Source organism: Chanodichthys erythropterus, chromosome 11 (assembly GCF_024489055.1).
Source record: "Chanodichthys erythropterus isolate Z2021 chromosome 11, ASM2448905v1, whole genome shotgun sequence".
NCBI lineage: Eukaryota > Metazoa > Chordata > Actinopteri > Cypriniformes > Xenocyprididae > Chanodichthys > Chanodichthys erythropterus.
This window is the reverse complement of record NC_090231.1, coordinates 36093689-36109802: the sequence shown is the minus strand read 5'-3', so window position 1 is coordinate 36109802 and position 16114 is coordinate 36093689. Positions and strand designations below refer to the sequence as shown.

The window sequence follows — 16114 nt, the reverse complement described above, 5'->3', positions numbered from 1 at the left end:
CTTAATGTTATGAAGCAACAAGAATACTTTTTGTGCGCAAAAACCGAACAAAAATAATGACTTTATTCAACAATTTCGTTTACATTGTATAGACAGTGCAGGCTTCCATGTTCTACGTCAGAACACCGACGTCAGGAACGGTTTCACGGTGACACGGTATCAAACGTGACTTGAGAAGAAAAACAAATTGAGGACAGTCAACATTGTCAGCAGGCTCTTCTGCCATGCGTTATACAGTGAAAAACAAAATAGAAAAAAAAAAGAATATGGGTGATCCTCTTTCTTAACACTCCACTTTCGAGGCATGTTTGTGGCTGCCAAGAAGCATGAGGCTAAAGAAGCATGCGACATCCGGTAGGTGATGCCTGCTCACTCTCACTGGCTATTGCGGGTATTACGTCAGAGGCAGCCTGATCAAGAGTCGTAAATATCAAACATGTTTGATATTTACGATTTGAGAACGGGGATGCTCCATCTCGATTGGGAGCAGTAAAATAATCATAATGACACCACACAAAAAATTGACAAAAAATCGATTGCGACAAGCCTAGAAGCAAATCGGGCTTAAAATCTGCAAGTGTGTGGCCAGCCTAAGACTACAATCACCCCAGTCTGACTGCTGTTCATTGCATTGACTGTGGTTCACATCTTTTTTCCTAAACAAGGGCTTACTGTTCAAAGGTATGAATTCACTGGGTGGATGGAGGATGGATGAATGGATGGAGGGATATGTGGGTGTTGAAAAGCAGAAAGAAAGAGAAGTGACTGAAGTGGAAAGGAGGTTCCTTGTGTGCGGTGGGAGGGTGGGCGGAACGGGAATATCTCTTTTGTGAAATCATCACCACCCAGAGGACTGTACTTTGCTGGCTGCTAGCCCTGTAGGTGGAGTTTCCTTCCTTTAGGCCAAACGTTGGAGGTGCCCTGTTGGTTTCAACTCACTGGGGTGGGCCTTTTCCTCTGCTCTCCCAGAATGCTTTACGTCAGGTGGCTCAGATCACCCTTTATGGCAGCCGAGTTATATGACACAGTTGGAAACTTTGGCTAGCACTCTTTAATTGGTATACCTTGGCACAGAGAGCACTTATAGAGCATTCAGGGAGTTTGGAGGCCCCCTAAAAAAAAAATAAAAAGGCTGAACTACATGACTGAAGTGTTTATAGCAGGCATCGTCTGCACTGGTACAGTCACAGAGCGGCACTTCTTCACACATGACAACAACAGCTCTGCTGAATTGTGTGGGCTTAGATAGTAGCTTTGTTGAAAGGAAGAGCCGTGATTTGCATTTAGGATGGTTGTTTCTAAGAACAAACACTCTCTGTGGGAGAGTTTGTTTGTGTGTGTGTGTGTGTGTTTGTGTAAGGGCCAAAGCAGATGGACCCCCCACTGTTTGAGGTAGCCATTAGTTCTGGTCATTCGTACATCTGATGAAGGTCAACTGGGACATGCTGTCATGCAGAGCAAAGGTAGGACAGGTGGGCATTGGGTTGGCAATGCGTACAGGTGGGCATTACTGAACAGCTACCCACAGCTACTGTTTGACTTTGAACAAAGCTTGCATTTCAACCACAGACCCTCTATGCCTTCCCTCCCAACCAAAGAAGACTATACGTGGGTTTACTTAGCTACTATTTGGCTTGTCACTAGAAGTTGACAGAACCTCCTTTTTGACACTTTTGGGACTTTTTTTATGTTTATAAACTTTTTAGCACTTTTTTTTAGGTTCATGGTATCATTTATCAATAGCTTCACCACCATTCAAAAGTTTTAAATAAATAGTTTTATTTAGCAAGGATCCATTAAATTGATCAAGAGTAAAGAAAAGAATCCTGGGGGAAAAAAATGTTAAGCAGCACAACATTGATAATTCTTCAGCTCCTAATTGGCACAATAGAATGATTTCTGAAGGATTATGCGACACTGAAGGCTGGTGTAATGGCTGCTGAAAATTCAGCTTTTCCATTACAGGAATAAAGAAAACCAGAAAACCAGTTATTTCAATTGCAATAATATTTTACAGTATTATTGTTATGAATGTATTTTTGATTAAAAAATGCTTTGGTGAGCATTTAGTGAGAAATCAAATTAATTTAACTGAAATCAAACTTTTAAACTGTGGTGTAGGCAAGTAAGTGTCTGTGTGTGTGTACATCATTTGCCTGGCATGAGGGCAGTGCCATGCTGTACGTTAAAGCTTTGAAAGATGTTGCTCTACAGGAAACTCTGTGGAATGTATTAGCCCCCACGTTGCAACATGACTAAAGGTTTTGAACTGATCACGTGCCGACTGATGTTTTTCAACTCTCTTTTTATCTTACTCATCAAGGTGTCACTTTCACTCTCAAATGATTGTAGCATTATCACGAAATCTTGTGTTCACATGTGCACATTTTAATGTGCGTGACTTAAATGCTAGGTGCAGTGCTTAAAATATTGTGAGTTTGTTAGAATTAGCAGCAGGTATTCTCTCTGTCTGTCCATCTGTCTTGCTCTCTCTCACCTCATTCTGCCTGTAACCCCACTGCGACGAGTGAGCAATGAAGTCGACTGCATATGCAGCACTGCTGATGAATTATTGAACAGTGGAAAGTGGACGTGATGGAGTCTTGCACGCAGTGCATACAGAGGAGCCACTGTGTGAAAGGATGACTGATGTCAAGAAAAAAATAGCAAGTGGTTACAGGCTTCTTTATGTCAATGCACAAAGACTTTGCTCACTGTCAAAACATTTGCAAATGTAGTTTGGCTGCACTTTAAATTTAGAAGTACAATGCAAATAATCCTTTTTACAGCTTTTTTTTTTTTTCCAGAATAGAACACAGGAAAATGTCTATTCTACTTGACAGTTATCACTGAAATAGATGTTTTGTTATATCACATCTCTGTCACAGACAAAGAATCTGACCACAGCCTGCACAAGCCAATCAGAAAACTTTCCCCCACCCCAAACTTTTTGGAAAAGGCATTATTTTTTATAATTCTACAATATATATGAATTGTACATCTTACTGCAGCTTCAAAGCTAAATCATGTAAGACAAGACTTGTTTTATTATATTATTGAGTGTACGACCGATTGTTGGCTGCACGATATATCGCTTTAGTATCGATATCGTGATGTGTACTAGGGTTGAGCGATGTCCCCTAAATTGGCAGTTGACAATGTTTACTGTAAAACATCGTGATGGACGATGATATCGTTGGGGTGGGGGGGTATATTTTAATTTTTCGTTATTATATAATTATTATTCATTATTTTACTTTATTACTTTATTTATCCCTTTGACACGTAAGATCACACCGGTGTGATTAGAACGTTCAGTGCAGTGCATCACGTAATCAATTGCCAAATTCAAATGTGCGCGTCCATCTCTAAACCAGAGACGGACGCGCGCAGCACTTTTCATATATCACAAATATGCAGTGTTTTCAACCACATAATGTTTATTTTAGGTTTCGGATGTTTAAATACATATAAGATGTTGTGAATCCAACAGAACCTGCGGCACGAACTAACATGGCGACGCCCATACGTGTATAGCTCAACTAACGCAATCATTATAAAGTTGTTTAAACAGCAAAACACATCCACTTTCACATATTTGACAGTCGGAATATCAGATATTTCATGTTATGGTTAACAAATTAGTGAATATTTTGAATAAAAAAGGAAAACTGAAATAAAAGCAGATCATCAGTCATACAGCGCTGCGGTGTATGACATGACAAAGCAATGACGCGTCACCATGGAAACAATAAAGTGATACGTTTTAAATAACGGTCGCCTTGAAAAACTCACGCTGGGGGGTCAGCCAGAACATTTTAAACTTATGTGCGAAAGGGTTATTTTATTTCCCAACTAATGACTCATCCGGGCTAGTAGGTTGCACGCTTTGGTTGCATGTGAGAGGAATAAAAGGGGCGGGGGCGTGGCATCACGATGGTGTCTCTCCATCGTGATGTCGGTCAGCCATCACGATGGGCGATGATATTGTCCATCGGCACAACCCTAATGTGTACATCAGTGATAGTCACATCACCGGATGTGTGCCTGCAGCTGTATGCACTGGACGTACCATGAGGAGGCGCTAATTAATGCCGTTTTAATTTTTGACAATTTTTAAATTGATTATAAATCTGTCTGTGTACACTCATGACATCTTGATAAAGCAAGAGCGAATGAGAACAAATAAAGGTGTGCATTTGTGTGTTTTAAAGTAAAATGTGTGTATGTGCGTGCATGGGTGGGGGATGGGTTAAAAGAAATCTGATTGGCTAGTTTTTGTTTAATTGGCACTTTTTCCACACATGAAAAAATTACATTACATATAGTTAATTTTTAAAACGTGCACAAAATGAGTAAATGCTCTCTAAAACAGCTAAATTTGAAACATTTGCAAAAAAGCCTAAAACTATTGAGTAGGGATGGAATAATAGAGCCTCTTAAAGATGAAATAGGTAGTTCTATACAGAAACATTTTCTGGAGGAGACTTTCAACACAACACTAGTGGTTGAAAGTCTCCTCATATCCTGATAGCAATCACTACGTTAAACGGTCTAAATGTATATTTATAAATCATCTGTGGAAGGTGTAGGACCATAAAATGTTCATCCAATCATTATATTCGGTCCGAATAAAATAATATGATGTCCTACCTGCATGTCAAAGTATGTTTTTACATACACTCACTTACCCTGTTCGTGCAGACATCTCGTCAGCGCGTTTCATGCTATGCAGAGTTTATGTAGACAGACGTCAGTCACGGAGCACCACAAACAGCAGCCACCTTTTACAGTTCCTATTGAATCAAAACAATGAGCTTATGCTGCGTTCATGCCATAACTACCATAATTAAGAGATGGCAACCAGTGATGTTCTAACTGGAGCTGTTCAGTCAAACTCAGAATTATGCATATCCATGTCAACAGTATCAACACCAAAATGAATCTGCAGCTGTCAGGTACAAGCTCTCTTAATTAGTTCATAATTATTGTAATGTTATGTGCTTTGAGACTTGAGGTAGTTTAACACTGTCGCTTGTGACACTTTGCCGAGAGCCTGTGTGTGTGTGTGCCTTCATGTGTTTTGGAGGAGGTGTGGCTTTGAAAAGCGCTCTGAAGGGAGGGTGGGATATTATGATTTGAAAGCTATTTCACTATTGCCTGCCAGCCTCTCCGAAAATGTTCTATTGCACCTTTAAATCTTTGAAGCTTTTCTCTGATTGTTTCAGGAAAGAATGTTCTTCTTTAGGCAGGTCAAATTTATAGCAGCTATAAACCAGAGTGTGCAGCTCCATTGTTTTATCCATTAAGCACAAATAAAAGCCTGACAACACTAAATGTGTAATTTACATATTAAAGTGTGGCAATAAATTAAATGTAACCACAACAACAATAATTATAATAATAGTAATTATAATAATACCAACAGAGTTGTTCGATTCACTTGTTCAGTCAGTTGATTTTAAACTATTTGAGTGCAAGAAGACACGAAAGAGAACTCAATTTTGAACTTGCTCACTGTTCTCTGTGCGCACACACAGAGCCGCGCAGACAGAACAGAAAACATGAACACCGAATTCTGCTCTCTCTTTCGCATCTGTTTGTGCTTGGACAGTCGCTTATGGCTTATGTGAATGTTAATGATTGAGAAAAAAAAGTGATACAGATCATCATATTGGATCTGTGCATTCTTACAGTGACAGCAGCCTAATATTCCTGCTGCTCTCTGTGTTATTAATGTTAATCAAACAACAAAATACAAAGAGAAAATCACTTTAGTAGTTGTAACGAATATTAATTATATTCGTTATAATGTCTCTATATATATCTCTCTTGCTATTAATTATATTGAAGCTAAAGCAGTCATTTCATTTGTATCTTTGTTATAGTGTATTTATCTATGCTTGCAATTTGTTTTTCTATGCAAATTCACTTCCCTACAAAATTACCCCAATCTTTCTAGAATGATTAATTCTTTACAAATAGAGCTATTCCAGTCATCTGCAGATTTTATTTTATATATATTGCAATATGTATTGCAGAAAAACAAAATATCGCAATGCCAGTTTTTACCAGTATAATGCAGCCCTAGTGTAAAGTGTTAATTGGCAGCTTTTTTCCGCTTGTTTTACGCAAAGCCCTTAACACATTTATTGAAAAATCATCCAACTGAACACAGGACTTGCACAAATACAAAAGTTTGGGGTCAGTAAGAAGATATTTTTATTTGAAATAATGCTGTTCTTTTGAACTCAAAATATAAAAAAAAAAAAGTCCCCTAACTTTTTTTATGACATCCTACATATCCTTCTTTTTTTTTTATATTCTTTTTATATGTGGACAGTTTTCATGGCATCGTCTGTATGTAGTTCATGGGAGCTTTGATATATGTTCCTGGTATGGTAAATTAAATTTAAATACAATTTTGATCATAAAAAAAAAAGTTAAGTAGAACAACTGTTTTCAACATTGCTTATAATAAGAACTGTTTCTTGAGCATCAAATGGAGTAATGGATCCTGAAAATTCAGCTTTGCCAACAGAAATAAATTACATTTTAAAATATATTAATAGTTATTTTAAATTGCAATAATAATAATTCATAAGTGTACTGTTATTACTGTATTTTGATCAAATAAATGCTGCCTTTGTGAGTATAAGAGACTTTCTTACTGACTCCAAATTTTTGTGTTTGGGTAGGTTCTGACCATCAGTCAGAAGTAACCTACCCATTCTTTACTATTACTATTTTCTACATAATAAATAATTTAGAATAATAGTAAAGTAGTGTACAGGACATTCTTTGAAAAAGTCCTTGGAAGTATAGACTTGTTTTCTATTTCAGTAGTTAAAGCCTTCCTCTGTGAATAGTTGATGCGGAAAGGAGAACAAAGATCTACTCTCATTTTTGGAGTGCTTCTCGTTTCACTGCTAAAAACAGTTTACTCGACTAGCGGTTACAGGAACATCAATAGTCAAACTCGAAATAGGAAGCTACTGCTTTGGCATTGTTGTGTGTGAGCATGAGCATGTGTTTAGTTGACACAAAGACAAGCCTGAACATAACGTACAGCTGTCGTCACTTAAACAGACTCCTGGGAGGGGAGGCACAGAAAATATGGGAAAAATGTGAAAAATGCCTCCTTACAACTCCCCCTTTCATTAGAAACTGATACTGTGTTCAGATTAGCATAGAAACATATCCTCCAGAAGCACAAAAAAAAAAAAAAAAAAAAGGTTTGCGGTTAATTAACTGTAATTATCAACCCCAAACGGAGGACTACACAAACAATGTTGACATGAAGTCTTTGTTTGCACTGTACACATAAGGGCGGATGTCTTTTTCTTTTCTTTTTTTTCAAAAGAGACAGAACAGTTTGTCTGTTGGATTGTGTTATGAGTATATAAGCCCTCATTTAGCGTAGCTTTAAGAACAAGTGCTCTTTTATGCATGCAGATCCCTGAATCAAAGCTGAAGTCAATGATGTTTTTAATGATGTTTTTATATCAAGGTCCCTTAAAAGGGAAATTGGTTTCAGACAAGCTTCCAGGGCAAAATAACATCATGTCTAATGATTTAAAATGAATTCAAGTAAGCTTTAAATATAAACAAGCACATTTCTGATGACTACAAAGCTTATTTCTTGGTAGAAATTAAATTTCTAAATAAAATGCTTTTAACTGTTTTTTATTCATTTCACTATCTGCCAAACCACATGCACAGGACTGTGGGATATTATAGGCTGTGAAGGGACATCTATATGATCAAAATCTGACTAGATTAAAGAATTTTTGTTGACAGGATGTGACACAAAAATTGAATTTGGACGTGTCTTAATGCCTGATGTGATATTGACCTTTCTTGTGTTTATATTCTCTCTCCTTTTGTGTTTAGTCATACTTCGTCACTGACTATGACCCCACGATTGAAGACTCCTACACAAAGCAGTGCGTGATTGACGAAAGGCCTGCGCGTCTGGACAGTAAGTATGCTGCAGAGGGAGCTTGATTGTCAAAGTAATCTCACAGGATGTAGGGAAACAACATACTGCTAATCGACAGCAAAGATAAAGCACTTTATGATTTGATAATACATCATGGACATCAGATAAATTATAGTGGAACTGGTGCATTTTGTTATTGTTCTTTGTATTATGCATACTTGTATGGAGGTAGGGATGGAAAATGAATGTGCTGTAATGTCACTTTGAATAAAAGTATATAATAAATTAATACTTACTCCAGAATAAATAATCCTTTGTCTAGGAAGAAAATTGTACGGTTTAAAGTAGGGATGCACTGATATGAAATATTTTTTTCCAATATATTTGGCCGATAAATCTAAATCCAAATGTTGATATATATACTGTAATTTTTTTGGAGAGTCTTATTACAAAAACAAAAGACTCACCATTAAACTAAAGTCATTTATTAGCAGATATTTATAATTAATATAGTTAATCAGATATTTATGCAACTTAAACATAATGTTACAACTTATATGTGCATGAAATTACATGATAGTCAGAACCTGTAACTCGTGTAGTGGATGCGCTCTTCCCATACCAACGCACTGAAACATGGCAACTAAACCCGAGGAATTCACAATGTTTTATTACAAAAGCTTTCTCATTATGATGTTATGTCTATGGTAGTCCCAATCATCGTTATTAAAGTTGTGTGTTGCTGTTTGAGCTGCGTGGCTGAAGTTAAAGATGTTCACGATAAACTGAAGCGCTTTACTACCATGTTTATTAACATTAACCAAAGTATTTAAAAAAATAAAATAAACATAATATGGCAACTTACAGTTGTCAGTTTACAGTCAAGTGAACTTGACTGTGCCAGTCATGAAGGTGTAACTCCATCGTGGATGCGCTCTTACCGTAACAACACGCTAAAACACGGGTGCACAAAGAATTCACAACATTTTTTTACAGTAGAGTTCTGAGCAAAACCAGTGTTTTAGTAGAGCAAGTAGAGCAAACTTCCAAGGGAATTAATAATATAAAATTATTCTATATAAATAATCGGGTTGCACTTTATTTTACAGTACGTGTACTTACCTAAGAAAATACTGGGTACGTTTAGGTAACTACAGGATTTAAGGTTACGTTTAGGGTAGGTTCAAGGTTAGTACCTAGATATTACCCAGTTATTGTAAATACTGTAATAATAAGTACATTGTATGTACATGGAACAGGACTGTAAAATAAACTGCCACCAATAATCTAACTCTTATGTAAATTAAAATGCAAAAAAAAACAAAAAAAAACACTTAAAATTAAGTTATATTTGTCCAGTCTTGTTTGAAGTAGGACTGAATGTGAGCATTTAGGGATGGGGTTTAAGTGAACCAATGATTGGATAAGTGTTTTAATGTGATCCTCTCATGAAAACAAACGAGGCCTTTAATTATTGGCATTACACAAGGCTGTTGTATGTTAAAAGAAGGGTGTCGACTTTGGTTACATTCATACATATATTATTCAGTCTGCTGTTTGAGACTCACACCTGTTAGTAAATACACTTGTCAATTCTAAACACTGTGTGAAAGTTGCCATATATACACTGCCGTTCAAAAGTTTGGGATCAGTAAGATTTTTAATGTTTTTGAAAGAAGTCTCTTCTGCTCAACAAGGCTGCATTTATGTGATTTAAAAAAACAAAACTAACAAAAAAAAAAAACAGTAATAGTGTGAAATATTATTACAATTTAAAATAACTGTTTTCTATTTTAATGTATTTTAAAATGTAATTTATTCATTATTCCTATTGATTCCAGTTCATTAAAGAATCCTGAAAAAAAAATCGTACATAACTGTTTTCAACACTGATAATAATAATAAATGTTTATTGAGCAAAATCAGCATATTAGAACAATTTCTGAAGGATCATGTTTCATTTTTGGGTGAACTAACCCTTTAATGCTCCGTGATAAACAGAATCCAACACCTGTAAACAATGTTTAGGTGCCTGCATATAAATAATATCACAATAATCACTGACCAAAAAGTAGCAGCTACCAAGCAATTCCTTGCTTTAAAAGCAAGACAGGACTTAACTCTAAAGAAAAAGCTCAATTTCAACTTTAGTTTTTTGGTACTGAACATAAGGCCCCAAAGAGAGGGAATCATTAATTAAAAATCTTAGATATTTATATTGAGAAATATTTATTTTTCTCAATATAAGATATGAGATATTTATATTCAAGCATCGAACCTTGAAGAGTAGGGTTAAGGAGTGCAGTCGTTCTATTTGAAAACATAAGTTTAAATTTCTGTGCATTTAAAACACGTTTTAAATCTCTATGTATGCTGAACTGCATTGAAATCAAATTGAAGATGATCCTGCATTGACACAGAGGAGTAAATCACCATATCGTCAACATATAAATGAAAATATGAATGTAATATTAATATAAATTAAATAATAATGGCCCAAGGACCGATCCCTGTGGTATGCCGTTAGTCGCATTCACCCCCGGTTTCACAGACAAGCTTAAGCAAGACCTAGACTAAAATGCATGTTTGAGCTGTTTTAACTTAAAGCAACTAGTGCTGACAAATCTTAAAATATGTCAGTGCTATTGTTTTGTCTCAAAATGCACATCAATAATGTTTTTTCTAAGGCACATTTATAAAAGCAACTTAAATGTCCTAATTGAACTAAGGCCTAATCCTGGCATAGTCTAAGCCCTATCAAAGTACTAGAAGTGAGCCCTCCAATATTTATACATTGAGTTGTACCCGATAAATAATTAACGAACCATCCAACAGTTCACTGATAAACCTACACTAAGAAGCCTCTGCTTCAGAATTTCATGATCTACGGTATCAAAAGCTTTAGATAAAAGGCTAAAAAGAGCGAAACTATGTATCTAATGAAACCTATAGCCTATAATTTAGTACTTTTAAAATCGCAGTGGTTGTAGTATATTTTTTTTTCTAAAACTGGATTGGAAATCTGATAAAACATTTTTAGGATAGGAAATTGATCATTCACAAGCAATTCCACAACCTTAGCTAAAATAGACAATTTTGAAATAGGCCTGTAGTTATTTAGTACAGTTGGATCACCCCCTTTAAATAATGTCAGAACATAAGCAGTTTCCAGATTTTCCGGATTTTTCTGGAATTTAATTTGCAAATGAAGTAAGATTAAAAGAATATGTTAGTGGTGGTGCAATAAAATCAAATGCCAACTTTAAAAAATATTAGTAATGGTGATGTGGCTAAAGTGAGTGCGTGGGTAACTAACATGGCTGATCTGTGTTTGTTAGTCCTGGATACAGCAGGACAGGAAGAGTTTGGAGCCATGAGAGAACAATACATGAGGACAGGGGAGGGCTTCCTTCTCGTCTTCTCTGTCACTGACCGGGGAAGGTGAGCAATGTTCCACTCACATTTTCTCTCAACTTTCTCTCTTTCTTCCCCTTTCCCCTACATTGTCTGTCTCAGTTTCACTTTCATTCTGTTTTTGTCTCCATTTTTATTAATGCCTCCCTCCCTTCACTCATTCACATTTTCTGATACTGTAAAATTAGAGGCGTGCTAACTTACGCCCCAGCAGGGGGTATATTACAGAAAGATCCTAACTTATCTGTTTAGTAACCATGGCAATTTCAGTTACAACGTCATTTAGGACAAAAGCTATTACAGAATGACATTTTTTAAGTGCATTATCTTATCTTAATTACGGATAGGAAAAGGGGTATTACAGAAGCGTCCTAACTTTAGGACAACCCCACTGGTGTCCTAACTTCAAAATGATTTGAAAGTCAACTGTAAAAATCACATAACAATAGAGAATGAGAATGGCGTCACATTTATTAATGACTGAAGATGAAGAACAGTGATGTTTGATGGTGGAAAGACTTTTTGAACACCCAAATAATGTGCTGCACTGTTAAATAATTACAGACTCCCATGAAATATAGTGATATGCTTTGCCTTTTCTGCCAAGCTTATCAAAACTTCTCTTTCTACAGCATTTAATTAAAAGCACACCTATTTTGTTTCTGAGAGTTGATTACCAAACTTGATGGAGCGGTTTAAAATTTCCTAACTAACAGATGAGATTTTGTAAGATAGGATAAGAATCCTAAATCAAGTTAAGAATTTATTCTGTAATACAAATGTGAAAAAATCCTAAATTAACTTGTGAGATCTTAAGAACTTATGACTTAAGATAGAAAGCTTCTGTAATATGCCACCAGGTTTTGTCTGCACATGCAAATAAACACATCTCACACACATTGCAGTGTATATGCTCGAGGAATTTGGTGTGTGATCAGTCGTTTTGTGCCCTCTTTGGGTCCTTCCCACTTTGTGTTTATGCTGTAAACAGTCTTTCCTTCCTTCGTTTACATTACCCTGCTCGAAGCCGGTGGCACCGGGCTCTCTGAACACACACTTTCGCAGTCTCTCCAGAGCCATGACGAGCATTTCCTCGTCCTGCATGACATTTAAACGACTCGAACTGTAATCAACAGAGACCTCATATCAATGTCCTTCCTCCCCAGCACACACAGTGTTCTCCATATGATGGCTTCTAGCCGTCTTACAGTGTTACTGGAAAGTTTATTGCAAAAGCATGAGAACCGAGTGACCTTGTGTCATCCTGTGTACTGTAATGCAGTTCTGTGGGCCAAAACAGAGAAAGATAGCTGCTCCTCATCTAGAAGGGTGGGCTTGCATTCCTCTTAGGTTTTGTGGAGAGGAAGAGCTTCGCTTTGGGTGTATGTGTGTGTACTTTCATTGCATTATTTCTGAAAATGCCCTTACTATGGATGCACGATAGGGGTTATCGGCCAATATGAAGAGATTTTTTTATTAGTTCCCCTCAAGCTGACACACCTGGTGTCTCAGCAGAATAACCACTGGTGTACTCATTATAGACCTTATGTAGCCCCGCCCCTCTTCAGTGCTGCACTTGTGTTCTGTCTTCCGGTTTGTATTTCCACAGCACGACAGTAAGATCTTATGGATTTATGAATGAACCGCTCGTTTTAAAATCTTCCCCATCTACTGACATTTCTTATGACATCTGCTTCAGACATTACATTGCTCATGATAACTTTCGTTAACTCTACAATAAGTAAATCCACTTCACCAGCTGATTACTCTGTCAGCGATGCCATAGAAATATATAGAGCTACTGCAAAAATGGAAGTTCAAAGACAAAATTCTATAATATTTAAAAAACGTTCCACAAAGTTGAAGAACGAGAAAGTGTCCAAGACTTTTTGTCTCTACTTTAAACAGTATATTTATTGATTCATATTTCAAAACCTAACAAAAGTCACTGTCTTTAAAATAAATAAATGACACTGGTTTTGGGATCAATAGCTTTTTCTTTTTTTGTTTCTTTTTTTCTTTTTTCATTTCATCTTTCATCAGAAAATAGAATTTTAAAAAGCGAACATTCTTTAGATCACTATGGAAGCCCATTTCCGCCACAAAAAATAAAAAAATAAATAAATAAAATAAATGACACTGGTTTTGGGATCAATAGCTTTTTCTTTTTCTTTTCTTCTTTTTTTTTTTTTAATAAATAAATGACACTGGTTTTGGGATCAATAGCTTTTTCTTTTTCTTTTCTTTTTTTTTAATAAATAAATGACACTGGTTTTGGGATCAATAGCTTTTTCTTTTTCTTTTCTTTTTTTTAATAAATAAATGACACTGGTTTTGGGATCAATAGCTTTTTCTTTTTCTTTTTTTTCTTTTTTTTAAATTCATGAAGAAAGAAATTCACACTTTCTGCAAGAATGCATTAATTTGATCAAAAGTGACAATAAAGAAGTTTACAAAGATATATACATATGTATGTATGTATGTATGTATATGTGTGTGTGTGTGTGTGTGTGTATGTGTTTGTATTTGCATATTTCTTTGTGTGTGTGAAAAATGTATTGCAAGTTTCAAGCTGTTTGTTTGGACCTTTTTTAATGTCTATGCATCACCTTGTTCCCCTCAGCTTTGAAGAGATCTACAAGTTTCAACGACAGATATTGAGAGTGAAGGACAGGGATGAATTTCCTATGATTCTAGTGGGTAACAAAGCTGATCTTGAGCAACAGAGACAAGTGAGTGGCATGAATCACTTCAAGTACTGTAATTTCAGAGAGATACACTGAATTAGTATTGATACGAACATTTGTATACTCTTTGTCTGCACTAAAATCATAGCATGACTTGGCAGTCTATGGTATCTATTGCAGAGCTTCTGTCTATATAATTTCTATTTTAAAATTACACATTACCATACCGTACACACACATGCAGTACCCAGAGCACGTCACTGTTAAGAGGTAATTAAACGTGGATGAAATTTAGTCCTGAAAATCAATGAAGAGTGCTGAAAGCCTGAATAAATATCACAGAGAGTGTGTGTGTCTGTGAAGGAGAGAGATGGTAATAACAGATATGGGGTTACAGAGTACATTCTGCCATTAAAAGATATTGTGTTACACTGCCACCTAGTGTCAGAACAAATAATGTCAGCCTGTTCTATTTAAAGGGTTAGTTCACCCAAAAATGAAAATTTGATGTTTATCTGCTTACCCCCATGGCATCCAAGATGTAGGTGACTTTGTTTCTTCAGTAGAACAAAAATTATGATTTTTAACTCCAACCGCTGCCGTCTGTCAGTCAAATAAAGCATGTCAATGGGAACTCTATCAATAAGAGTCGAAAAACCTTGCATAGACAAATCCAAATAAAACCCTGTGTCTCGTGACGACACATTGATGTCCTAAGACACGAAACGATTGGTTTGTGCGAGAAAACGAACAGTATTTTATATTATTTTTTACCTCTAAAACACCATTATGTCCAACTGCATTCAGTATTCGCTTAGTGGGCTCTGACAACAGCAGTGATGTCTCGCACTCATTGAAGTATAAGCACGAGAGATCACTTCCATTGTCAGAGCGCGATCAGACCTCACTAACCGAATGCTGAATGCATAGTGGTGTATTAGGGGTAAAAAAATGATACAAATACTGTTCGGTTTCTCGCACAAACAGATCGTTTCGTGTCTTAGGACATCAATGTGTCATCACGAGTTGCAGGTTTTAATTTGGATTTGTCTGTTGTGTTTTTTTGACTCTTATTGATAGTTCCCATTGACGTGCATTATATGACTGACAGACCGCAACAGTTGGAGTTAAAAATCATCATTTGTGTTCTACTGAAGAAAAAAAGTCTTTGATGCCCTGGGGGTAAGCAGATAAACATCAAATTTTCATTTTTGGGTGAACTATCCCTTTAACTGCAATTGCCTTCACTTTATTAATGGAAATTGATAAGTACTGTTTTAATCAGTATCTTATAACAGGTACTGTTTTATTAACATCAAGCCAAAAGCAAAAATTGTTTTTTCTTATGCAATAGTGTTTAAAAACATTAAGTGCCTAGTTGTATTTTAATTGAGGATTGTTAATTTTTCAGGTGACCCAGGAGGAGGGCCAGCAGCTTGCCCGACAACTCAAAGTCACATACATGGAGGCCTCAGCTAAGATCCGTATGAATGTAGACCAGGCTTTCCACGAGCTGGTCCGAGTCATAAGGTGAGTCTGTCATACAGTGTGGAACCACCAGATGGCAGCATTCATACAGCAGGCTGTGGTCAGAATGGAATACTAGCATACTTCATACTGTGTTAAAAAAAAAAAAAAAAAAGTATGTAAATCGGTAAACATTTCAAACAGTATTATGCTACAGTGTTGTAACATGACCTCATTATGTTTTATATTTAATACAGCAAGCGATGTTTAGTTGTCACCTCAGAAATATATTTGTGTGTGTATATATAATTTTATGGGTAAAAATGTCTTTCAATTTGACAGTCCAATCAGATAGTTAATAAAGAGATCACTACTGATACTTTAATTTATGTGTCATACTAGAAATGGAAGACAAAATCAGGCATATTACATTGGAATAAAATGTTTTGCACAGTGTGCTCTTTTATACAAAACATCTTCGTATTCCATATTAAACAACATCTGCATACTGAGCATTATATACTTGCATACTGAATAATTACTATATTAGTAGTTTTTTGAACATAGCCACAGGTAACAGATAATATGTGTGTGGCTCAAATAT

The 16114-nt window shown here is 36.1% G+C and overlaps 1 protein-coding gene across 3 annotated transcripts in view; it reads left to right on the top strand.

Moving 5' to 3' along the window:
- rras2 (RAS related 2) overlaps positions 1 to 16114 on the top strand; it is a 52816-nt gene that overhangs the window by 31068 nt on the left and 5634 nt on the right. For all 3 annotated transcript variants that reach the window (XR_010896422.1, XM_067400885.1, XM_067400883.1), the window contains 4 exons: positions 7894 to 7981; positions 11281 to 11383; positions 13980 to 14088; positions 15455 to 15573. Coding sequence is in view for 2 of the 3 variants with exons in the window: in XM_067400885.1 (XP_067256986.1) it covers positions 7894 to 7981; positions 11281 to 11383; positions 13980 to 14088; positions 15455 to 15573 (419 nt within the window). In the remaining variant the exon portion in view is untranslated. The remainder of the gene's footprint in view (positions 1 to 7893; positions 7982 to 11280; positions 11384 to 13979; positions 14089 to 15454; positions 15574 to 16114) is intronic.